This window comes from Melanotaenia boesemani, chromosome 18 (genome assembly GCF_017639745.1).
Source record: "Melanotaenia boesemani isolate fMelBoe1 chromosome 18, fMelBoe1.pri, whole genome shotgun sequence".
NCBI lineage: Eukaryota > Metazoa > Chordata > Actinopteri > Atheriniformes > Melanotaeniidae > Melanotaenia > Melanotaenia boesemani.
In genome coordinates, this window is record NC_055699.1 from 30,970,497 (window position 1) to 30,997,852 (window position 27,356).

The 27,356-nt window shown below is 43.0% G+C and overlaps 2 protein-coding genes across 6 annotated transcripts in view; one reads left to right on the forward strand and one right to left on the reverse strand.

Moving 5' to 3' along the window:
- The window catches only part of frrs1b (ferric-chelate reductase 1b), a 35,226-nt gene extending 33,283 nt beyond the window's left edge, over nt 1-1,943 (forward strand). For 2 of the 4 annotated variants that reach the window (XM_041968190.1, XM_041968192.1), the window contains exon 16: nt 156-408. In XM_041968190.1, the coding sequence (XP_041824124.1) occupies nt 156-316 (161 nt within the window). In that variant the 3' untranslated portion in view covers nt 317-408. Of the gene's footprint in view, nt 1-155 lie in introns of all 4 variants that reach the window. The other 2 variants (XR_006008269.1, XM_041968191.1) reach the window with 2 other exon arrangements.
- Nucleotides 1,944-3,572: 1,629 nt separating this feature from the next.
- The window catches only part of palmdb (palmdelphin b), an 84,777-nt gene continuing 60,993 nt past the window's right edge, over nt 3,573-27,356 (reverse strand). Inside the window, exons 6-9 of one of the 2 annotated variants that reach the window (XM_041968158.1) lie at nt 8,818-9,279; nt 6,924-8,787; nt 6,751-6,842; nt 3,573-3,844 (exon numbers count right to left, since the gene is read on the reverse strand). In XM_041968158.1, the coding sequence (XP_041824092.1) occupies nt 3,761-3,844; nt 6,751-6,842; nt 6,924-8,787; nt 8,818-9,279 (2,502 nt within the window). In that variant the 3' untranslated portion in view covers nt 3,573-3,760. Of the gene's footprint in view, nt 3,845-6,750; nt 6,843-6,923; nt 9,280-27,356 lie in introns of both variants that reach the window. The other variant, XM_041968156.1, reaches the window with a different exon arrangement.

Genomic DNA, 27,356 nt, shown 5'->3' on the forward strand with positions numbered 1-27,356 from the left:
TATTAATATTATGTGTCCATTGAGGAAGGAAAGAAAAGGGTAATCTCAGAATACCATCACTAAATTAAGCCTTTTACATACTAGTCTTTTAAAATGATGTCGTTATATGATTTTTATTGTACATTTTAAACTAAACATTAGATTTGTGTCCACAGGAAGCAGCGACACAGATGAAACAGACATTATTATGATGGAGAGGCAGCAGCGTGAAGAGGTGATACCCCGAACTTCACTTTGCTCTCTGGTTTTATTCAGTTCTGGCTTTTATTTCCATTTGTTCCTCGTGTGCCTGATTCCTCACTGTTGCTTCTTTTAGATCGCTAAAGTCCAGAAGATGGTGCTGCTTGTGTTCCTGATTGGAAATACAGCTTTCTGGGCTGCATTTGTGAATTTCATTGCAAATGTGTGATTATGACCAGCAGTTTTTATCTTTGTCTTGTATCTGTGATTTATATATTTCTGTACTGTAGGGTTAACAGTCATGATAATGTAATTACTGAGTGTTGCATGAGCCTGAGTTACGCTCTGTTAGCATGCTTTCTTCTCATCACCAGCAGCTAAAGAAAACAGTTTTTATTCACATTTCTTTTTTCAAATGGCTTATCTCCAAAGGATCGTCTTGTGCAACCTACAAGCTAAATACTATATTTGCACCTAAATAAAGCGCCTCAGCAGATCAGAAAAAAAGGCAGTCAGTTTCCTTCATATATACTTTTATTGTTGCACTCACCTCTTTAATACACAAAAGAATACACAGTGAAAAGCCCCTGCATATTTAGTCTTAAAGAGCCCAATTATCCCCCCAAAAGCCACGCTAGGGACGATCCACAAAACACCAGCAAGCAGCAGCAGCAGCAGTGGTAGTAGTAGTAGTAGTAGTAGTAGTAGAAGTAGCAGTAGTAGTAGTAGTAGTAGTAGTAGCAGTAAGCTCTACTTCAACAGGCATACAAACAGGAAATGCAAAAGGAAGCAGTTTAAAGAATCTATGGTCCAGAAACTACCGAGCTTTGATTAACAGCTTTTTAGAGAAGTAAGAAACATCGAGGTCATGTAAATAACAATAATACGCATCTTTTTTTTTTCTTGTATTAAAATAGTTTTCATTCCTGTTGGAAAACGTGGTCATGTTCTTTATTAAATAGTCTGCATTTGACTTCTCTTTCATATCTTTTATTTATAGCAAATATCAAGTAAATAAATGTCTGAAAATCTGTGTTATTAGGAATATTCATGCTTTTAATCTTGACATGGACATTTTGATCCGAACGAGTTCCCTGTTGAAAAATATCTTTATTTGCTGGCCCTGAATGATGCGACACCAGCTCAGACAATAAAGAAGTACCCATACGTATAATCTCTGATACAACTACAAAATTAAATAAGTGTTTGTTTTTATTCCCTTTTAAATTAAGCAGTATTTTTTTTCTATGAAATGTGTGTATATAATTTGTATGTTTATGTCCACCCAGCCCACCCTGCAGTTACAACAGAAAAGCATATATACACCAAGCAACATGTGGGAGCTTTTTCTTTTCATTAAGACTCACAGAAACACCAAAAATATCATTTCAAATATGCTTTCATCTGTATTGTCAAGAAAATTTAGCAAAAAGTGAATCTACATTACAGCAGTCAGATACATTCAAGTTTCATCTCTAATAATATCACATGTATGCTCTGCTGAAGCAGTTCTTAGCCCAGAATCCTTCCTACTGGCCACGCTGCAACGAAATCCACACGCTAGCTTAAAAATCTATTAGAGTGCAGTTAAAACGGTGTTAAAAGCTAAATTTATCCTGGTGTGTCCCTGCTGCAGTCACACAGAGATAAGTCGTCTGTCTTATTTACAACATAAAATAACATCAAGGGTAATGAAAATGATAAACCATCATAGCCTGTAATCATCAGAGGTCTTCAGCTCCCCTCAGCTCTCATTATTTTAGCTTCTTGGTGTTTTGGTTTTTTGGTCTGTTCTAAATGAGCTTAGATAAACATAATTCAGTCACTTCATTTAAGTGGTTTTAACTATTCTGTTTTCACAGTGTATGTTGGGGTTCGCATCCGCAAGCTGTCTGAAAACTGACCAAAATACACATAAAAAGGATTATATGGGCAGAAGACTGTCTGTTTGCATGCACATGTAGCGTAGAGCATAACGAGCCTTTACTCCAGGTATGTTGGAGAAGCGATGCATGTAAAAGTTGCGGGTAAGTAGATCTGGAGGACCGGACTTAGGGACCCCCGCCTTACCTGCTCATCTACACCCAGCAGAGCAGTAATAAACTTCTAAGAGCAAACCAGAAGTTGAATGGATACACAAACATGATAACAAATCAGCTCATTCGGCACATGCAGAGGTGTCACTGCCGCCTCCTCACATGCTGCCTTTTGGTGAAAATATGCAGCAACTCCAAACAATGATCTTTTCCTGACTCTTCTTCCTGTTAAAGCTTAGCCAAGGTAGTTTGGTGCCAAGGTATATAAATGAAAAAGAATGTAGAAAACCCTAGGACTTGCTAATCATCCATAGAAAAAAAAGTTTCATGCTGAAATTGAACAGAGGTCTCCCCAATTAAAGTACCTAAACTTTCCTCCATTCCTTGTAATCCTCCTTATATGGAGTGGAATTGCAGGTTATTACAACACACACTCATGCATGATAAGGCACGCACAAACATATGTTGAATTTAGAAGAATGTTGTGTGTTGAAGAAGCTGAAAACACTGGCATAAAAATCCCTCCACCAGCTAACTTATTGTCTAACTGCATGGCTGCACACATTGTTGCATAGGTAGAAATGCATGCAAATGCAAGTCATGTGCACAGGTTGCAGAGCGGACTCTATGTTGATGTAAAAGCAGAGGCCAAGCCCACCACATCAGCAGCCTCTGTGGCATCAAATCATCAACTAACAAGGACCAAATTTAAGCCTAATCTTCAACTTTTCTGCACAGAAACACTGAGGAAAAGCTAACAATAAAACCAGAGCAACAACATCTATTTACACAGAGAAAAACTCACACCTGGTGGCCAGTAGACATGTTAAAGGGCTGAGGTTTGCTCATCGTTTCAACTGCACTTTCTTTCTTAAAAGGATCAAGAACTCTTTCAGCTCACATACAGCTTTGTGAAATATTTCTATCACTTAAAATAATTTCACTTCTTTGTTTTCCAGGTGCATTTTTTAAGTTTCTGGGCTTCTGGCTTGAGGAGATTGTCAGGAGAGAAGAGATAGCCTACACGGGCTTAAAGTCATTGGAAATTATTGCATTACACATAAGCCGACAGCCCCTGGACTCTGTAACATCTATGACTTTAGTACACGCACAGATCATAGAGGATTATCTCGTTTAATACCAAGACTCATAGTGACAGTCAAATAAAAGCATTTTATTGGTTATTTTGTATGAATAGAAAGTTTGTGTGTGTGTGTGTGTGTGTGTGCTGAGGTTGTAGCCCTGAAAGAGCTGGAGCTGACTGAAAAAGGTCAAATCCTCGTGGCTGTCAGGCTGTGGTAATGCTCAGCCTGTTCCCACATTCACTTCTATCATTAATCATATCCACTCTGTAAAACACTGTGTTTCAGTTGTAAATGGCCGGGTGGAAACGTATGTGGCACAAACATTCCCACAGTTTTTCCGTAAGCATCACAGAAGCTGAAATCAGGTTATGCCACCACAGGAAACAACTAACAGCAACATTGCTTCAAACTGGGACGAAAACAGCACTGACAGCTGATGAACTGTTGACTTGCACCACCTCAGTCATTTTTTGTAAACTCTCCCGCCTCCCAGCGCAGAGCCATGGCACTCTTGCGTCTTCCTCCAGCGTAGGCCTCAGGAAACTGAAAAACAATGTTAGGTTGAGACCTCTGAGACTCTGCTGTCCATTTCTCTGAGAGCAAATCTTCACGAGAACACTAAAGAAGGTAACCGTACCATTACTGAATGGAAGGAGGACTGCAAATTTACTAGAAAACAACTTTTCTTAATGTTTGTGTTACTATACTGCAGCTGCTCCTCTTCTACAAAAACTAACCAGAGGGAGCCTAAACATACTGATGCTTGATGCTGAGCCTGCTGTGTCAGTTTCTGAAGAGCAGGGTAACTCTAAAGCTGCAATTTAAGCCATAAAGGGTGAATAACGTAGAAGCTGGCAGTTGGTGAAATGTTGGTAAAACACTCTAGTTAAAATGTGTTATTTCTGTTTTTCAGAATAACAGCATCAAGGTTGGTTATGAATCTAATCCACAGCTTGGAAATCAGGGTAATATCCAGTCCCTCCAGGATTTCACTGCTATATTTTTGTGAGAGTTGCAACCTGAAATTCTTGAATTTGTGGCTGCTTTTCTAAAAGTTATTTTATAAATGAATAAAATTCAGATTCTTTGATGGTCTTCAGCAGAACTGGACAATCTAACCTCCGTCATGATGATGAGTCTCGTCTGTCCTCTCATCTCTGGACAGGTTTTTCCATAGAAAAATGTTTGTCAGGTGACTGCTTTCATTTATCTTCGACCTATACTTTCATGGAGGACTCTGGGCTTATGTAGTGGACAGTCTTTGGTGATGATTCTAGACAACAGATGCTTCACGCTTCTCTTCTTCTTCTTTGGGTTGAGCCAAAGGTTAGACATGTCTATGGCGTGTTGCTGCCATGTACCATTTGATGTGGTCCAGCTCACATTTCTCAAACAAACATCTGCATATACAGCATCAGAAAAAAAGTAAAGTCCATCCATCCATCCATCCACCCATCCACCCATCCATCCATCCTGAGGTGTTCCCAGTCCAGCCGAGAGATGTAGTCTCTCCAGCTTGTCCTGGGTCTTGCCCAGGATCTCCTCCAAGTGGGACATGCCTCCCCTGGGAAGAACACCTCCCTGGGAGGCATCCTGACTGGCTTCACAATCCACCTCATCTGAATCTTCTTTGTGTGGAGGAGCAGCGACTCTACTCTGAGCCCCTCTCAGATGACTGAGCTTCTCACCCTATCTCTAAGGGAGAGCCCGGCCACCCTGTGGAGGAAAGTCATTTCAGCCGCTTGAATCCGTGATCTCGTTCTTTCAGTCACTACCAACAGCTGGTGACCATAGGTGAGGTTCGAGAGCTTCTCCTTTCAGTTAAGCTTTTTTTTTACTGCGACAGACGGATGCAGAGTCCACATCACTGCAGACCCCTCACCGATCCACCTGTAGATCTCCTGCTCCATCCATTCCTCACTCTAGAACAAGACCCTGAGATACTTGAACCCCTCCACTTGGGGCAGGACCTCATTCCCGACCAAGAGAAAACACTATACCCTTCTCCAGCTGAAAACCATGGTCTCAGATTTGGAGGTGCTTCAGGAGTATGAGGTACCAGCCCTTCTGCTAAGGGTGGTTCAGTCCCCCAACAGTATGTCAGATCTGTTTCCAGTGCGGGTTGGACTCCACAAGGCTCCTCTTTGTCACAGAATTTGTTCGTAACTTTTATGGCGAACGTAGCATTGTTGCTGCTCTCCAGGATTCGCTTCAGCAGACCAGCACCAAACACACAGTAAATAAGTTTAATGTTTTTTTTTCAATATTTTCAGTGTCTTTCCAAGACAGCCAGCCTCTCACTGGCTTTACCAGCATCTTCTTCTTGTATGGACCAGGCTCAGCCCGCTACTGCCAGTATAAAAGCACAGCGATTAGCAAGTAGCTACAGCTGTCAGATGTTCCACCTGCTACTGCTCCCTTAACCACACCCTCCCACCTACAGCTGAGCCAATCGATGCACACCACCACAACAGAATTGTTAGGGGCAGCTGGGCTGTTGAGAGGGTCCAGTTTGGTGGACTCATTTGGGTTTCTGGTGTTTGCTGTGATCCTAAACTCTCACCAAAGTGTTTCAAAGCCGAGAATGAGGCAGCTGGGATTAGGATCAGTACCTCCAAATCTGCAACCCAGCAAGAGAAGGGGGTCCTCTCTGGGTCGGGGATGCGATGTTTATGCTTGTCAGATAACGCAGAGACCTGTGGTTTGTTAAAGCTGCATTAAAGCTGCAGTTCTGAAATTTTTACAGACATGCTGAATTCATGAGCATTGGCTGATGTTGCATTAATAGTTCCAGTAATAACATGGCAAACTCCTGGAAGAACTGAATATTCCATCTTTCCCTCTTACATGTGCTGGAAGGGGAAAGGGCATAGTGCAATTAATTTAATGACGCTAATAAGTTAACTTAGGTTCATGACTGGGGCCATGTCTCAACCACACCTGTAATGGTAAATGGTCTGTATTTATATAGCACCTTACTGTACCTGGAATGATACCCAAAGCACTTTACATCACCTAATCATCTGGCGAGCCTTCTTATACCCACTTCTTTCAACCCTACCCTTTCCCTGTTCTCAACATCTTCCATTCTGCCTTCACTATTGCTCCTATTTGCTGTCTTTTCGTCAAGCCTTCCACCCTCCTTATCTTTCCAGCCTTCCTCCCCATTCCTTACTCCCTTTTATCTTCCTTTTCTCTTCTTCTTCCTGTGAGGGGTCCCGTATGTCATAGGCTGTTGGATTAATTTCATTTTAATCAGGTGTGTTGGAGCAGGGAAACTGGACCTGGTCCAAGACGTGATCCCTGTCCTATACTCTCCAGGATGTTTCACACAACCAGACATGCTGCCATTTTTGTTCTAAAATACAGAACTTACATAATTCTGGTTGCATGTTTTGAGTGTAATTAGTTAATTTAGTCTTTTTTAAAGAGTTTGAGGAGAAACTTACTCGGTGATCACAGGATAAAACAGATCGATCCATCCTGTAGGCTGTTTTCATTGGTGATGAGGGGGACGACTTACACTTCACTGGTGCATCAGCTGAAAACAAAAACACACCTGATTAGCTTGATTACTGCTGTAAACACAGAACAGCCTCATGCAGACTTTGTGCTGATTTACCTGAATTATCAAACGCCAAAGTGTCCATGTGGGTTGACATCTTCTCTGCACCAAAACTGTCTTTTCCATACAGATTAGCTCTCTCTTTCCTCAGCTCTTCCTCTCTCTTCTTCACCATCTTTATCTCTTCGTCCACCAGTGATACTGAGCTTCTGGAGCGCAGTTTGAAAAATGGGTTGTTGAGGAACATTTTCTCTTGAGGCTGGTCACAGGCTTTGTTGAGAGAGAAATCCGAGGCACTGCGAATAATCAGGTTGGATGTCTCGAGGATGATGAGGTTGGAAGAGCTGTCTTCAGAGCACCACTCACCAGACCGAGTTGGTGGCTTGTCTTTGCCGTGCTTGGGGCTGGAGGTAAAGTCATTCCTCGGTTCGAGAATGATGACGTTGTTTGCTGACACTTCGTGTTTCAGTGGTTCTTTACTGGGCGAGGAGGTGATAATAAATGATGGTGTCAGTGGAGTGCTGATGGATCTGGGGATACTTCGTGATGGAGCACAGTCAGTGGATTTGCCCATTCTGGAGAGCCCCCTCTCTCTTTTGAAGATTTCCTCCCTTTCCATTGATATACGGATCTCCCTTTCGATGGGTGTTTCTAGGTCATCGTTTGGGGACCTGTAACTGGAGTCATCCAGCCCAGAATCCTCCGAGCAAGGGCTGAACTGGGTGTGAGGGTAATCTCCAACCAGATTTAAACTCTCTAGATCGTGTGCTTTCTTGTGCGTCCTGTCAATGTTACGAACTGGTGTGTACATGAAGCTGTGGCTGCCACGGAAACTCGGCTGCTTGGTTGTTGGTATGATAATCTTGTTTTTCATTTGTTCTTCCATTTCTCTCCACTGTTTACGAGCCAGCTGGAAGTCCACATGCTCTGTACTGACATTCTCGCTCTTTGTCTCCTGTATAACACAGAAGTCTTTAGGCAGCTTCTTGGCTGGATCAGCGTTGATGTTCTGTTGGTGGTTGTAATTAGCATCTCTGCAATTTTCACTCTCATCTTCAGAAATTTTGGATAAACCTTGAAGACCTAAAGGATTGTATTTAACCTCATGTGGAGGTGTGGGAAAGGAAATGATGTCCTCAGGTTGTTCCAGGATTTCTTCTACCTGAGGGACCTCAAAACGAACCTCCTCAAAGTTGTTGCCGTCTTGTTCATCAAAGTCTGTCATGTCAACTTTCTGTACAAAGAGGTCCTGGGCACTCAGCTGAAGACTGTCCAGATACGAATCATCATCTTCTTTATTTATAGAGGAGGAGAATATTGTTCTCCATTTCTCATCTGCCTCACTATCTGACAAAGTTGCTGCAATCTCAACCCTCAGGCATTCATCCATTTCATTGGGGTCCTGATGGCAGGACTCGTTCGACACATCGGACATTACTTCCTCTCTGATGCACTGCTCCAATATCGACTCCTCTTTAAAAGGAGGTTCAAACATGATTTCATCGGCCTCGGGGCCTTCATCTGGAAACATTTCTAGAGTTTGATAAGCATCTTCTTCCGGATTGAGGAAATTGTCACCTGCCTCGGGTTCTGGCTCAATGCACCACTCTAGATCGGGGTCTGGCTCAGAGTATTGCTCCAGTTCAGGGTCTTGCTCTGGGTCAGAGTAATGTTCCATTCCAAAGCTGTTCTTGTGTTCTGGTTCAGGTTCTTCCTCTGGGCTAGGGTAGTGCTCCGTCTCATAATCTTCTTTGGGCTCTGGATAAGGTTCTGGTTCTAGGTCCTTTCTGGGTTCAGCATCCTGTTCTGATTCAGGTCCATGCTCAAGATCCTGTTCTGGTTCAGGTCCATGCTCAAGATCCTGTTCTGGTTCAGGTCCATGCTCAGGATCCTGTTCTGGTTCAGGTCCATGCTCAGGATCCTGTTCTGGTTCAGGTCCATGCTCAGGATCCTGTTCTGGTGTTTCCCGTCTCTTTCGGTGGGCCTCGTTCTCATATACGCTGTCAACACTGGAGGGGGTATCAGACACTGAAGACGTGACTGATTCATTCCTGTTGAGCTCTTCACGTCCTTGTTCTGTTATCAAAGCTTCTTTTTGATCCTGAGGAGGCGTCTCAGAGCAAACGCTGGTCTCAGAGCTGTCACGCTTGTCAATCTCACTCATGTCGGTTGATGAAGAGCTACCCGCCTCCCCCTGGGGAGCTGATACGTCTTTCTCTAACCATACTAGCTCATCATTGTTATTTTTCCTGCACTCAGGTGAATCAGCCACGACCTCCACTTCACAGTCCATCACCAACTTTGATTGTTCAATGGTTTCCATGGTGACAGAGATGAAGCTGTGACTCTCAGTTGTGCTGCTGCCTTCTTTCAGCTCTTTTTCATCTGCCTCTGTATTCACCAAGGTAGCTTTCTGAGAAAAAAGAGAAAAAAGAAAAAGACATTTATTTCAGGGAGGGGGAAGAATAATTACTCTGCTGCCATTTTCATTTATACAGCTGAGATAGGATGACGGTATTCACTATATACCTTCATTTCAATATTAGAACATATATATATTATGACAATTATATTATATTAAAACAAAACAAAAAAATAAATCATTCTATTGTCAACAGGCCGAGGGTGTTGGACATTATTCAGTATTACTGTCTGTGGACCACTTAACTACTTTATATATACAGTATTGATATTTATTGTCAAACAATCCGGAAACCGCTTGGACCCTGAAATGCTAGAGTGAAACTTTGGATTGTTGCAGTAATCTTGGTCAGTGATCATCAGGCTTGTCATCATTGACGGGAACATTGGACCGGTTCATTAACGCTTGCTTGTTACTGTGAGAACAATCATAACAGTGCGACTTTGCCAAGTCTTCTAGAAATGCATTGAGCACTTAAAGGTGTTCATGGACATCACTTACATAATCTGCCAGGCAGAGAATTCTTATTAGTAAATGAGGGGGGTGATGTTTCTGAGTGCTGTTGCTATGCTGACTGAATGTTTCTCTAAGTGGGTTATGAGCAGAAAGAGGCAGAACATCAAAGGCCGGATTAAAAGACATTATGTCTGCTCTTATGTAAGGCTGCAGGACTGGGTCAGACTCCTACACACTGCAACATGACTGTCCCTGCTAAGAGATGAACTGAGCCCCCACTTCTTATTCAGTCTTGGACACAACTGCATACATGCATGTCGCACACAGATGTTTATATTTATTCTGTAATTTCTAAGCTTTATCACACGCTTCCTTAATGCCACATACATTTCTACAAGATTATTGTGAATAACTGTTGTCATAAACTTAACAGATCTACAGGATTTTATTTGTCTAAAGAAAGCATGTGGATGTTCATGGTGCTGAAACCTGTCCAGTTAATGATTTTCACTGAATTTGCTAAAACTTGAGCTGACTTGTCTTCGATGAATGAGCTACTTACAACACTGTTTTAAGAATTTTTAAATGCTGAGATATAGTGAGCATCACTCGGAGTAGACCTGTTCTTGGACGCTCCTCCATGCCAACTTTATACTTTTGTTGTCTTGAGAAAATAGTTGACTTTAATATAATTTCAGTGACCAGGCTCACATCACGACACACCGAAGAAATCATCGAAATCTGTCAACCCCCCTCCACGGTCCACAGCTTCAGCTGAAGCTAATAGCGGCAGAGCTAATGCTAACTTCCCCAAATGTGATTGGAGCAACAGCGATATGGAGGATCTACCGCTGGGAAAAAGTCCCTGATAAGATTTTGAAACATATTAACGATTGATTAAATTGGAGCAAATTCTTCAGGGGCTACAGAGCTCCCAAAGAGAACAGTTAGAGAAGGTCAAATCAATGGAAAAGCAAGTCGTAGACCAGGATAGCCACTTAAGCCGCTTTGAGAAGGTAGTTTCCGACCTGGAGGATGAAACTGGTGTGCTCAAGCTCAAGGTGGATGACTTGAAAAGCCGGTCGCAAAGTAATAACATTAAGATAATTGGGATCTCAGAAAAGGAAGGAAGTTTCAGACCTGCAAAATTCATCGAGGCATTAATTTCAAATCACCGGTGACCACTGAGAGGGTACACCGCCACCCCATGAGGGAGCCAGGTCTAGACCAGTCATTGCTCGAGTTCACTTCTACCAGGAAAAGGAAAATACATCTGCGGAGGGAGCAGGATTATATATTATTATGTTATTATATATTATTGATTGTTTTGTCTTTAATAATAATAATAATAATTGTTGTTATTATTATTATTATTATTATTGCTGTTGTTGTTGATGTTGTTGCTGTTGTTATTATTATTATTATTATTGTTGTTGTTATTAATATTAATATTATTATTATTTCCTATTAAGAGAGACTGTCATATTAGTTCACTTTTTGGGGGCTGTGATGTTTAGCCACGAAGTAGAGCAGCTCGCTTCTTATCATTCTTATAGCGAGTTGGCTAAGTCACAAGTCACGTGCACAGTGTTCCCGGGTCTAGACGGACGTCAGTGCTTCGTTTGGGGAAGTGCTTGGTGGGTGGGGTGTGTTATTCATGGGTTGGCTCTTGTGTGTTTTTATGTGTATCTCGTAAGTTGTGTTATATTTAGTTTCCAGTTGATTCTGTGTTGTTTGAGGTGGATATCAGAGCGTCATCATTTGAGGTACGAAGTCAGTATAGCACAGTAATGCATGTAGTAGCACGAATAATTTAACAGTGATCTCCTGGAATGTAAAGGGCTTAGGACATATAATTAAGAGAGGTTGGGTCTTTTCACATCTTAAATCATTGAGACCTGACATCATTCTGCCCCCAGGAAACGCTCATCAATGTCAATCATCAACGAAGGCCGAGAGCAAATTGGATTTTCCAGGTTTATCAAGCAGCATTCACTAGTAAAGCCAGAGGTGGTGCCATTCTGTTTAGAAAGAACAAACTTCACCATTCCATCTAGCTTCTATGACTGCACATCCACAAGGTAGACATCTAATGATTTCAAGCTACACTCCCTTCCAGTAGCAATGCTTAATATATATGAATCAAATACTAGCAATCCTGATGTTTTTCTGAAGGTTTTCAGCTTAATACCAACATCTTCTTCTAATATTGCCATTGCTATTTAGATTCAACAAAACCCCCTCCAGCTATACGTCAACAATCTGAACAATCTGATAAAAACTTAAAATTTAGTAGATGTATGGTGACTACAGCATCCTACTGATAAGGAATACTCATTTGACTCTCATGTTCATAAAACTTATAGTAGAATTGATTATTTTCTGATATCCTTTGAACTTTGAACTAACTCTACTTAATATTGTTGAGTCTGACCATTGTCCAGTCTCAGTCATTTTAAAATTACCTTCTTGATATAAAATATAGCTGGCGCTTCTGTCCAATCCATTCCTGCAGCATCAGGCTTTTATTAAACATTTAAAGTTATACATAGATTTTATCATCACTAATGATAAGGGGGAAGTCTCTGACTCCACCCTCTGGGAAACATTCAACGTTGTAATAAAAGGTCATTTGAATCTTCTAAGAAGAAGAAACTAGATAAGAGTTTAGTATTGAAAGGATGCTACCAGAAACATAAAAGTCCTCCCTTTGACAGACTGGCTATAAAAAAGATTTTGAAAGGGAAATATGAACTAAATATAATACTATCATATGCTGTTAGGGCCCGGCCCATGAAAAAAATGGTAAGAAAAGTCCAATTTTGTAAATATGAGGTCTTTATTTGGCCCTTTTAACAAAATGTAACACAGAAATTAACAATTTTTTTTTTTTTAGGGGGGGGGGGCATATCTACCATTTATTACCATGTGACATATTAAAAATATTATAAAATGGTTTTTTGTTTCTGGGTTTCTATTAGGGGACAGAAGACAAGTATCAGATTGTGTTCAACAGAATTTTGAGCAAAGTTTATACCATAAATTCAACCAAAATGTTACTCTTACGGGTTAAATGTGTTAGCAATCTCCTCTTAAATCTTTTTGGACCATTTATATATTCCTCAGTTGGACACTGCATTAAAGGTTGAAATAGATACCCCAATCCCAAGGGCAGACCTTTTGAGTGCAAGTCAGGGTCCGGGAAGGCTGCTGGCCCAGACGGCTTCTGAAGGCTGGGAGGGAAGAGTAACCCTGCATGTTACAGACCCGTTAGTCTCTTGAAAATGATACACAAATTGCTGCTTTATCGCTTGACGCTCAAAAAGCATATGACCAGATTGAAAGGCCTTACATGTTTGAGACTCTCAGACAATTGGGGCTGGGGAGGAACTCTATTGAGAGTATAAGAAACCATCCCATCATCCAGATTAATGAGAACCTTGTTAATTTATATGCAGATGATTTATTGATATCCATCTCAGATCCAGAAGTTTCAGTTCCCAATCTTTAAAAACTACACTGACTCATTTAGAAGAACTGTCAGGATTTACAATAAACTGGGACAAATCTGACTTTATGCCCCTAACAAATAACTTACTCATACATTTCTTAACTCTATTACATTTAGTAAAGTAAATATAAGTCTTATCTACTTACCTCAGTCTCAAGATTTCCAAAAACTCTAATCTTTTATTCAAACTAAATGTTTTGGATGCGATGGATAAGTTTAGGGCTGATATCAGGAAATAGAAGCTGCTTCTTCTTTCTATGATTGGCCAAATAAGCTTTCTAAAAAGTGGTTGTAGGAACATTACAGTGTTGCTCTTTGCTAAAATAAAGCCTACTTTTAAATTAAAAACTTTGAGAAACTGAAAATATTTAATCAAATAGGGAAAACTCTTATCTTATTACCCGCTCCATTAGGGTAAAATATTCATTTTAAACCAGGAATTATGGACAGTGTTTTTTTTAAATGGAGCGAGAAAGGACTGAAGATTGAAGATCTTTATATTCGTGACACCCTTGCCTCTTTACCTCACCTTCAGAAGAAATACCATCTCCCTCAGTACACAGAATGCATTATTCTAAACTTAAACTTAGTAGAATATTTGACTTAGTATCTCCTTTAACTGACGAAGGATCCTTCACATCTTTTTTTGGCATCTTCCAGTTCTGCACATCTTCTGACATGAGATACTAAGGAGGTTCCATCACTACAAATTAAACTTGTAACCTGACTGGACTTTAACCATATGTGGATGTTGAGAATTAACAATAACTTTGCCCTTCTATCGAAGGAAGGCTTTCAAAATGCTTGAGCTAAAAAAAAAAAAAACGATTTTATTGAACTGGAAGTCTCCTTCAACCCCTAGTTTTACAAGATGATCTCCATCGCTAGGATGGAGCAGATCCGTGTTCGGAAAAGCCATGCAGAGGCCTGACAAAAACTAAGAACGTAATGATCCACCCCAATTGCTCTTCTGAAGTAAACTTGTGCAAGCAGCAGGCTTTATTTCAATATTTCATTCATTTGAATAAAATTAAACATTAAAGGTTATCAAGCTTTGGTTTAAGCCTTGTGTAGAGGGACATCTTCAGATTCTCATCATCTCGTTCTATTTATCGCAGATGATAAAATCCTAAAATGAAAAATTCACATAGTTTTATTATTTGTACACAGGGTCTTAGCCTGAAGGACTCAGCGGCTCTGGGATGTTTACTTACGTACCTCCTTCCAGTAAATCTAGTTTTTCACAAATTTCTCACAAGTTTTTGAGCATTAAAAAAACTTAATTTTTAAAAAATATTCTTTTCATGTCTCAGGATTTATTATTTTTTTTACATATTTTTGGCCTCAAATTAAAAATGCCTTTTAGCTGTAATATTTATAGGATTTCTTTGTTTTTATTATCATAGAGATTCAGTTGTTTGCATCATTTTTATGTTGCATGTTTTGTATGTGTTATTCTTCTGTACAGAAACCTGTGGTTGGAGCTACATCGTCCTGCAGCTGAGGTCATGTTCTCCTGCTGCCAAGTCTCGGCCCAGCAGCTCAGTCGCTTTTTTGAGTCCTAAGCTCAGAGTACTTAACGGGATACCCACGGCTGCTGACTCCAAAAATCAAATTCTACAATGCCGGTCCCCTTCCACTGAGTGTCTGATCCCTCAGCCTTCCTCTTTCTCCACACATCTCTTTAAAACAGCCAGAGTAGACACATTCCCTACATTAAGTCTGCTTCTGATAACTCTGACCCAGTTTAGTGAAGCATGTGATTGAGATGCAGGTAAATTAATTAAGTTGTTGGCTGGTTATCTCTAGTAGGATAAATGAGTGCAGAGAGTATGTCTCTTCACACAGCGAACTGGCAGTTTTGCTGCAGCAACAAGGAAAACCTGAATGTAAACGCATTAATAATTGTAGCAGTCTTTCTTTTCATAATATTTATTTCTTTTTCTAATAAATTCCAATGTAACTTCTTATGTTTCACAGATCTAAGATGATGGAAGGAACGTGAATGTAAGTCAACAAAAGTGAAACACTTTTTTTTTCATTCTGGAAAAAATGTCTGACATTACCATCCAACTAGGGTCTGCTTTAACTCGTAAGGGTAGATTTATGCTCAATGTTAAACGAACAGGGCTTTTCTGTCCTTCCTCAAACACAGCAAACAGAGCAGTACCACCGGAAACCATGGGGGGCAGTATTGAGCAGAATAGCTGACGTTCATCCAGCGAAAGGAACAAAGAAGAATTTAATGTATTTAATGACAACACAGAGCATAGCTAAGGTAAAATAAAGTACCTGATTGTACCTTTGGGCACAAAAAGGATTGTCAGTGGGTTGGTATCTTACACCAGAGACTAGTGGACATGTCGTAGAGACCAGTGACACGTCCCAGAGACCAGTGGACACGTCATAGAGACCGGCAGACATGTCCTAGAGACCGGCGGACATGTCCTAGAGACCGGCGGACATGTCCTAGAGACTGGCAGATAGAGATGGGATTTATGGCTCTTTGAAGAGAGCCGGATCTTGAGGAGCCAGTCCTTTCAAAGAGCCATTAAAAAGACTGGCTCGTTCTCACAATATCTTACAAAATTTCACAATATATAAGAATGACAAACAATCAAAATATGTACCTATATGAAATCTACTATACAAGATTAAAAACATTATAGGAAAAATATAAATAAAAAAGGATAAACCTGAGCAGTCACAGCAAATTCTAGTAAATGTTTTAAATAGAACTCACAGTATTTGTTTCCAAACAATTCTCTCTGTCCATCGATGCTTCACATGAATGGAGCGTGTTGGACATCAGACTTCTATGATGTCACAAATATTTATTTTATTTTCATTTTACTCAACTGTACTACTTCTTATTTACTTATTTATTCATTTATTTATTCATTCAGTCATTTTTAGCTGGAAGGGGGGTTCATTCGTTCATGAACATCCCATATCTACTGGCAGATGCATCCCACAGACCGGCAGACATGTCGCTGAGACAGGCGGACATGTCGTAGACACCAGTGGATGCGTCCCTGAGACCAGTGGACATGTTGTAGAGACCGGCGGATGCTCCACAGACCGATGGACGTGTACATTAACTTCTGATTAGCTTCTGGCTGACTTCATTTGGTCTCTTACATAATGGTTTTTGTTGTTGGGTTGTTTGTTTTTTACAGAAAAGTTAAGAAAAAATGTACCAAATACACGTCATTATTATTGTCATGCTGAACATCTAACACAGCATGAAACTGCTGTGTGCAGTGATGAAGATGTTGATGAGAAGAAAACTGAGGTCTCCTGCTCTTCTGAAGCCCCCTGTACCCTGGAGTGATGCAGAGAGAGAGGAGTGATGCAGAGAGAGAGGAGTGATGCAGCGAGAAGAAGGATGCAGAGGGAGAGGAAGGATGCGGAGGGAGAAGAAGGATGCAGAGAGAGAGGAAGGATGCGAAGGGAGAGGAAGGATGCAGAGAGAGAAGAAGGATGCAGAGGGAGAGGAAGGATGCGAAGGGAGAAGAAGGATGTAGAGAGAGAGGAAGGATGCAGAGAGAGAGGAAGGATGCGAAGGAGAGGAAGGATGCAGAGAGAGAGGAAGGATGCAGAGTGAGAGGAAGGATGCGGAGGGAGAGGAAGGATGCAGAGAGACAGGGAGGATGCAGAGTGAGAGGAAGGATGCAGTGAGAGAGGAAGGATGCAGAGAGAGAGGAAGGATGCAGAGAGAGAGGAAGGATGCAGAGTGAGAGGAAGGATGCAGAGAGAGAGGAAGGATGCAGAGAGAGAGGAAGGATGCAGAGTGAGAGGAAGGATGCAGAGGGAGAGGAATGATGCAGAGGGAGAGGAAGGATGCAGAGAGAGAGGAAGGATGTAGAGAGAGAGGAAGGATGTAGAGAGAGAGGAAGGATGCAGAGGGAGAAGAAGGATGCAGAGAGAGAAGGAGGATGCAGAGTGAGAGGAATGATGCAGAGGGAGAGGAAGGATGCAGAGAGAGAGGAAGGATGTAGAGAGAGAGGAAGGATGTAGAGAGAGAGGAAGGATGCAGAGGGAGAAGAAGGATGCAGAGAGAGAAGAAGTATGCAGAGGGAGAGGAAGGATGCGAAGGGAGAAGAAGGATGCAGAGAGAGAAGAAGGATTCAGAGGGAGAGGGAGGATGCAGAGAGAGAGGAATGATGCAGAGGGAGAGGAAGGATGCAGAGAGAGAGGAAGGATGCAGAGGGAGAGGAAGGATGCAGAGTGAGAGGAAGGATGCGAAGGGAGAGGAAGGATGCAGAGAGAGAGGAAGGATGCAGAGAGAGAGGAAGGATGAAGAGGGAGAGGAAGGATGCAGAGGGAGAGGGAGGATGCGAAGGGAGAGGAAGGATGCAGAGAGAGAGGGAGGATGCAGAGAGAGAGGAAGGATGCAGAGGGAGAGGAAGGATGCAGAGAGAGAGGAAGGATGCAGAGGGAGAGGGAGGATGCAGAGAGAGAGGAAGGATGCAGAGGGAGAGGGAGGATGCAGAGAGAGAGGAATGATGCAGAGGGAGAGGAAGGATGCAGAGAGAGAGGAAGGATGCAGAGGGAGAGGAAGTATGCAGAGGAAGAGGAAGGATGCAGAGGGAGAGGAAGGATGCAGAGAGAGAGGAAGGATGCGAAGGGAGAGGAAGGATGCAGAGAGAGAGGAAGGATGCAGAGGGAGAGGAAGGATGCAGAGAGAGAGGAAGGATGCGAAGGGAGAGGAAGGATGCAGAGAGAGAGGAAGGATGCAGAGAGAGAGGAAGGATGCAGAGAGAGAGGAAGGATGCAGAGGGAGAGGAAGGATGCAGAGTGAGAGGAAGGATGCGAAGGGAGAGGAAGGATGCAGAGAGAGAGGAAGGATGCAGAGAGAGAGGAAGGATGAAGAGGGAGAGGAAGGATGCAGAGGGAGAGGGAGGATGCGAAGGGAGAGGAAGGATGCAGAGAGAGAGGGAGGATGCAGAGAGAGAGGAAGGATGCAGAGGGAGAGGAAGGATGCAGAGAGAGAGGAAGGATGCAGAGGGAGAGGGAGGATGCAGAGAGAGAGGAAGGATGCAGAGGGAGAGGGAGGACGCAGAGAGAGAGGAAGGATGCAGAGGGAGAGGAAGGATGCAGAGGAAGAGGAAGGATGCAGAGGGAGAGGAAGGATGCAGAGAGAGAGGAAGGATGCGAAGGGAGAGGAAGGATGCAGAGAGAGAGGAAGGATGCAGAGGGAGAGGAAGGATGCAGAGAGAGAGGAAGGATGCAGAGGGAGAGGGAGGATGCAGAGAGAGAGGAAGGATGCAGAGGGAGAGGGAGGATGCGAAGGGAGAGGAAGGATGCAGAGAGAGAGGAAGGATGCAGAGAGAGAGGAAGGATGCAGAGAGAGAAGGAGGATGCAGAGTGAGAGGAATGATGCAGAGGGAGAGGGAGGATGCAGAGGGAGAGGAAGGATGCAGAGAGAGAGGAAGGATGCAGAGGGAGAGGAAGGATGCAGAGAGAGAGGAAGGATGCAGAGAGAGAGGAAGGATGCAGAGAGAGAGGAAGGATGTAGAGAGAGAAGAAGGGTGTAGAGAGAGAGGAAGGATGTAGAGAGAGAGGAAGGATGCAGAGAGAGAGGAAGGATGCAGAGAGAGAGGAAGGATGTAGAGAGAGAGGAAGGATGCAGAGAGAGAAGAAGGATGTAGAGAGAGAGGAAGGATGTAGAGAGAGAGGAAGGATGCAGAGAGAGAGGAAGGATGTAGAGAGAGAGGAAGGATGTAGAGAGAGAGGAAGGATGCAGAGAGAGAAGAAGGATGTAGAGAGAGAGGAAGGATGCAGAGAGAGAAGAAGGATGTAGAGAGAGAGGAAGGATGTAGAGAGAGAGGAAGGATGCAGAGAGAGAGGAAGGATGCAGAGAGAGAAGAAGGATGTAGAGAGAGAGGAAGGATCTAGAGAGAGAGGAAGGATGCAGAGAGAGAGGAAGGATGCAGAGAGAGAAGAAGGATGTAGAGAGAGAGGAAGGATCTAGAGAGAGAGGAAGGATGCAGAGAGAGAGGAAGGATGCAGAGGGAGAGGAAGGATGCAGAGAGAGAGGAAGGATGTAGAGAGAGAGGAAGGATGTAGAGAGAGAGGAAGGATGCAGAGGGAGAGGGAGGATGCAGAGGGAGAGGAAGGATGCAGTGAGAGAGGAAGGATGCAGAGAGAGAGGAAGGATGCAGAGAGAAAGGAAGGATGCAGAGAGAGAGGAAGGATGCAGAGGGAGAGGAAGGATGCAGAGAGAGAGGAAGGATGTAGAGAGAGAGGAAGGATGTAGAGAGAGAGGAAGGATGCAGAGGGAGAGGGAGGATGCAGAGGGAAAGGAAGGATGCAGTGAGAGAGGAAGGATGCAGAGAGAGAGGAAGGATGCAGAGGGAGAGGAAGGATGCGAAGGGAGAAGAAGGATGCAGAGGGAGAGGAAGGATGCAGACAGAGAAGAAGGATTCAGAGGGAGAGGAAGCATGCAGAGAGAGAGGAAGGATGTAGAGAGAGAGGAAGGATGTAGAGAGAGAGGAAGGATGCAGAGGGAGAGGAAGGATGCAGAGGGAGAAGAAGTATGCAGAGGGAGAGGAAGGATGCGAAGGGAGAAGAAGGATGCAGAGGGAGAGGAAGGATGCAGAGAGAGAAGAAGGATTCAGAGGGAGAGGAAGGATGCAGAGAGAGAGGAAGGATGCAGAGAGAGAGGAAGGATGCAGAGGGAGAAGAAGGATGTAGAGAGAGAGGAAGGATGCGAAGGGAGAGGAAGGATGCAGAGAGAGAGGGAGGATGCAGAGAGAGAGGAATGATGCAGAGGGAGAGGAAGGATGCAGAGAGAGAGGAAGGATGCAGAGGTAGAGGAAGGATGCAGAGTGAGAGGAAGGATGCGAAGGGAGAGGAAGGATGCAGAGAGAGAGGAAGGATGCAGAGGGAGAGGGAGGATGCAGAGTGAGAGGAAGGATGCGAAGGGAGAGGAAGGATGCAGAGAGAGAGGAAGGATGCAGAGAGAGAGGAATGATGCAGAGGGAGAGGAAGGATGCAGAGAGAGAGGAAGGATGCAGAGGGAGAGGAAGGATGCAGAGGAAGAGGAAGGATGCAGAGGGAGAGGAAGGATGCAGAGAGAGAGGAAGGATGCGGAGGGAGAGGAAGGATGCAGAGAGAGAGGAAGGATGCAGAGGGAGAGGAAGGATGCAGAGAGAGAGGAAGGATGCAGAGGGAGAGTAATGATGCAGAGGGAGAGGGAGGATGCGAAGGGAGAGGAAGGATGCAGAGAGAGAGGAAGGATGCAGAGGGAGAGGAAGGATGCAGAGAGAGAGGAAGGATGCAGAGAGAGAGGAAGGATGCAGAGAGAGAGGAAGGATGCAGAGGGAGAGGAAGGATGTAGAGGGAGAGGAAGGATGCAGAGGGAGAGGAAGGATGCAGAGAGAGAGGAAGGATGTAGAGGGAGAGGAAGGATGCAGAGGGAGAGGAAGGATGCAGAGAGAGAGGAAGGATGTAGAGGGAGAGGAAGGATGCAGAGAGAGAGGAAGGATGTAGAGAGAGAGGAAGGATGCAGAGGGAGAGGAAGGATGCAGAGAGAGAGGAAGGATGTAGAGGGAGAGGAAGGATGCAGAGGGAGAGGAAGGATGCAGAGAGAGAGGAAGGATGCAGAGAGAGAGGAAGGATGCAGAGTGAGAGGAAGGATGCAGAGGGAGAGGAAGGATGCAGAGAGAGAGGAAGGATGTAGAGAGAGAGGAAGGATGCAGAGGGAGAGGAAGGATGCAGAGAGAGAGGAAGGATGTAGAGGGAGAGGAAGGATGCAGAGGGAGAGGAAGGATGCAGAGAGAGAGGAAGGATGTAGAGGGAGAGGAAGGATGCAGAGAGAGAGGAAGGATGCAGAGAGAGAGGAAGGATGCAGAGTGAGAGGAAGGATGCAGAGGGAGAGGAAGGATGCAGAGAGAGAGGAAGGATGCAGAGAGAGAGGAAGGATGCAGAGGGAGAGGAAGGATGTAGAGAGAGAGGGAGGATGCAGAGTGAGAGGAAGGATGCGAAGGGAGAGGAAGGATGCAGAGGAAGAGGAAGGATGTAGAGGGAGAGGAAGGATGCAGAGAGAGAGGAAGGATGCAGAGAGAGGAATGATGCAGAGGGAGAGGAAGGATGCAGAGAGAGAGGAAGGATGCAGAGGGAGAGGAAGGATGCAGAGAGAGAGGAAGGATGCGAAGGGAGAGGAAGGATGCAGAGAGAGAGGAAGGATGCAGAGGGAGAGGGAGGATGCAGAGAGAGAGGAAGGATGCAGAGGGAGAGGGAGGATGCAGAGGGAGAGGAAGGATGCAGAGAGAGAGGAAGGATGCAGAGGGAGAGGAAGGATGCAGAGAGAGAGGAAGGATGCAGAGAGAGAGGAAGGATGCAGAGAGAGAGGAAGGATGCAGAGAGAGAAGGAGGATGCAGAGTGAGAGGAATGATGCACAGGGAGAGGGAGGATGTAGAGGGAGAGGAAGGATGCAGAGGGAGAGGGAGGATGCAGAGGGAGAGGAAGGATGCAGAGAGAGAGGAAGGATGCAGAGAGAGAAGGAGGATGCAGAGTGAGAGGAATGATGCAGAGAGAGAGGAAGGATGCAGAGAGAGAGGAAGGATGTAGAGGGAGAGGAAGGATGTAGAGGGAGAGGAAGGATGTAGAGAGAGAGGAAGGATGTAGAGAGAGAGGAAGGATGTAGAGAGAGAGGAAGGATGCAGAGAGAGAGGAAGGATGTAGAGGGAGAGGAAGGATGCAGAGAGAGAGGAAGGATGCAGAGAGAGAGGAAGGATGCAGAGAGAGAGGAAGGTTGTAGAGAGAGAGGAAGGATGCAGAGAGAGAGGAAGGATGTAGAGGGAGAGGAAGGATGCAGAGAGAGAGGAAGGATGTAGAGAGAGAGGAAGGATGCAGAGAGAGAGGAAGGATGCAGAGGGAGAGGAAGGATGCAGAGAGAGAGGAAGGATGTAGAGAGAGAGGAAGGATGCAGAGAGAGAGGAAGGATGCAGAGAGAGAGGAAGGATGCAGAGGGAGAGGAAGGATGCAGAGAGAGAGGAAGGATGTAGAGAGAGAGGAAGGATGCAGAGAGAGAGGAAGGATGCAGAGAGAGAGGAAGGATGCAGAGAGAGAGGAAGGATGCAGAGAGAGAGCTTTGAAACCTCTATTTAGAAAATTATATGTAATGTAATGTTATATTATGTAAAATAAACTGCTGATTTTTAATTCTTTTGTTGGTGGTTTTCTTCGCTTTCTTAGCAGTTTTATTGGTTATTATGGACTTAACTTATTTAGATTGTTCAAATATGGAGTATACGGGTTGTATTGAAGTATAGCAAGTTAAAATGCTCCAAATTTTGAAACTACAGCACGCAAAAACGTAAAAATATGCTCTGGTGGGCTTATTCTATGCTAATCTGAGCAGATTAAATGATGATTTTTTCCTTACAAATACCAGAATAAATTAATTGATCAGAAATTAATCCACACAGATGAACAGATAATTTAATTGTTATCAGAATCAAAATATCAGAACAATAAACATGTAATGAACCTATAAATGATGGATCTGATGGTGAAGCTGCAGCCGAGAGTTTGTGGAATCGCAGGTTTTAATCCATCTGGCTGTAAAATGTCTGTATGAACATTTAATGATCGCTAGTTTTTAAAATTATGACAATGTGTGGGAACTTCAACCAAACACGTCGTAAACACAGACGTCTGAGACTGAAACAGGTGGAAACATCTAAACCTGAGCTTCATTCATTGTTCAGCTGATTGTAACGATCGAACTTATTAATGTTTAGTGTTGGTGGAGTCTCTCCCTGCTGCTACGAGGTGACAGGCAGGAAAACTGCAAGAGTATAAATGAGGAGGGTACAACAGTTCCTTAAAGGGACAAATAGGTACTTTATTTTCTGACCATGACATCCTCCCCTGCTGCCATGTTTGCTGTTGTATATTGCTATTTGAAACTAAGGACTCTGTACTGCCCTCTAGTGGATGTACCAGAAATGGGGACTCGAACTGGGACTCCGACTCAAGTAGCACTGAAGTTGCATTTCCAGTGACTTGAGACTCGACACGGACTCATGATCAAAAGACTTGAGATTCAACTCAAACTGTGAGATTTGAGACCTAAACAATAAACAATCTTTTAAATTTTCATGATTTCCTCTCTGTTCGATCTCTGGTCTGTTGTCATTTTCCCAGACGTAACTCTGACGTAACGTCACACATGCACGCCCACGGTGCACGCACCGGTGAACAGCACCGCTGTAACTTTTAAGTAGGGCTGGGCGATATGGCCTAAAAATAAAATCTCAGATTTTTTTATAGCCAAATATGATGTCTGATTTTAATCATTTTTTTTCTTTTCTTTTACAAAACATAAATAAACTTATTAAAAACATTTATTTGTTTATATAGATGAAAGCCAGCAAAAATAAAGCATATAATGTCATAGCTTTTCCACCATAAAAATGACTTCATATCTTACATTGAAATATGAGACACAATGCATCCGTGATCTCTTTCCATCTGGATCCTTTTCATACAGGATCCACTGCAGGAATAATTCCCCTGATGAAGGTCGTCTCTTTGTGGGTTAAGTTGACTTCTGCATCTCGTAGAGAGCAGCATTTCTTGCTGCAGGTATACACACAGCTAAATCCCAGGCGTGAGTGAAGGACCACTTCACTGAAAATCTGTCAGACAAACACCGTTCTGGTGTGGAGGGAGGGCTAAGTCTGCTGCTAACTAACTATGGAAAAAAATCCAGATCTTCATACAAATAAATCTTCAGAAGTGGAAAATTTGATTTATCAGTTTTATCGATTAATCAATCGCCCAGCCCTACTTTTAAGTATTAAAAACCTTAATGAAAAGGGACCAAAACAAGATCAGCAAACTGGAACATCTGTGGTATAAAAATCCAGGAGTCCACCACATCCACCATAAAAGACAAAAGGGGCCACATTTATAAAACTGTACGTAGCAAAGCAAACTACAGACAGCGTCTGCTGCACAAAAAAGGAAATGCTGCGCACTTCTACGTTCAGATTTATGAAAGAGTGCGCACGCACTGTTTCTGTTCATAAATCAGAATCAACTCTAAAGCGGGCGCACATGAGGGAACGCCTTCCCACGCCTTCATGGTGGCTATAAATGGTCAGTTAGACGCATGTAATACACATTCATCACATCATTTGCATGATGGCTCCGGAGGGAAAAAGAGGGAAGAATTTTTGGGGGTGTGAGACAGAGATCCTGATGGGCCACAGTGAAAAATGTAAAAATGTTTAATTGGTGGACACGGCGTGGACGGTACTGGTGTCAGAAAGGCAGAATAGTGGCAGCAGGTGGAGATGCTGTCATCACAGTGTCAGAAGGAAGACACGCCAGAGGAATCAGACCATACAGCTGGATTTCTCAGTCGGTAGAGCATCCGTCTGCCATGCAGGTGACTGAATTTTAAATCTGGGACCTTAAGCAAGACGCTGCAGCCCACAGTAGATGTTCTGGAGAAAAGCTGCTAGATGACAGTAATGATGCCGGTAATGTGGTCTTTGGTTTTAATGTATAAAATAAACATGTACAGATACATGTGAGACTGGTAGCAGTTAATTTAGTGTTAAATAATGTTTCTTTATTTATAGTTACTGGGTGTTCAGACTGGTTCGGCGGTGCTGCAGCTGTGGTTGGAGAGACTTGCAGCACCGCAGCAGCCGTGTCCTCAGAGGAAGTCCTGCAGGTGCAGAGGGACACCATCACCGCTATCAACCAGGTGGAGAAGGAGCTGTCGAAATGGAGACGGTCTTGACGGAAATAAAAGCATTGTGTAAGAATAAATAAATAAAGGAAATCTACCTCTTGTGTGTTTCATAAGTGTTGCATCACTTCTAAATGCTCCAGTCTGTCCCACTCTGCTGGATCTCAGAATAAATGACCAAAGCTTACTTTTTGCGTTTTCTCTTACTGACTGGTAAATGTAGCAGCGGACTCTCCACCTCATCATTTCTTGATTTTATTCTGAACCGTTGGTGTTGCAGTTTTCAGTTTTCCCAGATTTTGGTTCAGAATTTCCGTGGAGGCAGGAACATTTTCCCGGCAAGTTTGGTTTTTATAAATCCCAAAAGTTGATTATGTTTGGTGTACACCGGTTTTTGTACCTACACCAGCTTTATAAATAAGGCCCCCGGAGAGGTTAGTCACTCTAAATGTCCTGCTCAACCATTTGGTAGAGCACATTTTGAGTTACTATATCTTAATGGAAAATGCGCTGAACTCGACTCAACCTGTTTGGGACATCTCTACAACTTGGTTGAGGTATGTAATGCTTAAAACATCCACTAGAGGGCACTCTATTTTTTGGCGTTAGGACTTCTCACTCATCCTGCTACTAGCAAGTTGGAAACTGAAAAATCACTCCTCACATGTGGACTGTTTTGGGCTACAATTTAAAAGGTAATCTTAGTTTTCTAACATATTATATCATCTAACATGTTACTTAAAGAAAAAGTGTAACTTGCTGCAACAAGAAAACAACCTATAAGAGTCAAATAATTTTTTAAAAATGTGTTCGACCAGACGGTTGAGTTGTCACTTTATGGTAAACTTTGGCGTGGAGTGACAACTCAACCGTTTGGTAACAGTTTAGTGAAATTATGCTAATTTCAATAAAATGAACTAGTTTCTATGGAATAAAAACACTTCTGTTTATACACTGTTATGTTACAATTATAGATTTATTACACGTAAATTTTTTAATATGGTAAATGGACTTGTACTTATATAGTGCTTTTCCAGTCAGTTTAACCACTTAAAGTGCTTTACATTACTTATCACATTCACCCACACACACACACACACACACACACACACCCCGACAGGCACATCGGGAGGCAACATGGGGTTAAGTATCTTGTCCAAGGACATTTCGACATGTAGTTAGTGGAAGCCTGGAATCGAGCCGCCTACCTTCCAGTTGAAAGACGACTGCTCTTCCTCTGAGCTACAGTATGATTGTTGCATTTATCTAACAAACATGCTGACATTTATATATAATGGTGTATCTTTTTCCCCCTTTTTCTTATTTTGTGTTTTACAAATAAAAGATGGATACTAAATCATTTTATGGTTCAAGGCCATGGAATTTCCTGGCCCTTGTACCAGAAGATCCTCAGACTCTGAGGCTGATTTGAGCGATAATGATGATGACATGATTGGGGATCCTGATTTGATCTGCCCAAACAAGCAGAGGTGGTTGGGAATCTTTCCACTGAATCTATAGATGAGGAAGAGATGCCCTCCATGAGCACATCTGCTAAGAGGAAGAAAAAAGGTAAAAAATACCCTAAAAATAGTCATGGAAGAGCTGGATGACACGCCTAGGTCACCCCCAGGCTCAAAGAAGAAGAAAATGTCAGAAAAGAAAGAAAAACATGCCTGGAGAATCTGGAAGCATGTAGATATTGAGGAATTCCAGGTTCCTGATTCCAGTTTTGCACCCCCTGATGCTGTCAAGACACCCTTTCAGTATTTCAAAATGCTCTTCACTGATGAGATGATTCAACATATTGCTCATCAAACCAATCTGTACTCTGCCCAGAAGTTGGGGGATCCAATCAAGACTAACCCTAATGATATTGAAGACTTCCTGGCTATGCTACTTTTGATGGGTGTTTTCGACTTCCCGGCCATGGAAGACTACTGGCACCCTGGATCTCGTTTCAACTTAGATAGAAGTTTATTTGTATAGCACATTTCATGTACAGGACAATTCAAAGTGCTTTACATAAAACAAAGACATTACAGATATTTAGAAATAATATAATATTTGTAGGTATTAAAAGATCATATAATGTCTATTATACATTTATAATAATGTTTAAGTTATTTTTACCATAAAGCTACATCTCAACCATTTGGTAGAGACCTATATTTAAAAAACAGAAGGGTCTATCAAAAATGTTTATTTTAATTTTTGTTATTAGTGACCCAATAACATAAAAAGTACACAAAAGAGAATTTTACAATGTTTTTTTCTTGGAGAGAACATTAAAGGGCTAATATGAAGCTAATGTTAGCCTCTGTCTTAGCATCTATGTTAGCACCTATGTTAGCAACGAGATAGAGCCACAGTGGTGTAAACGG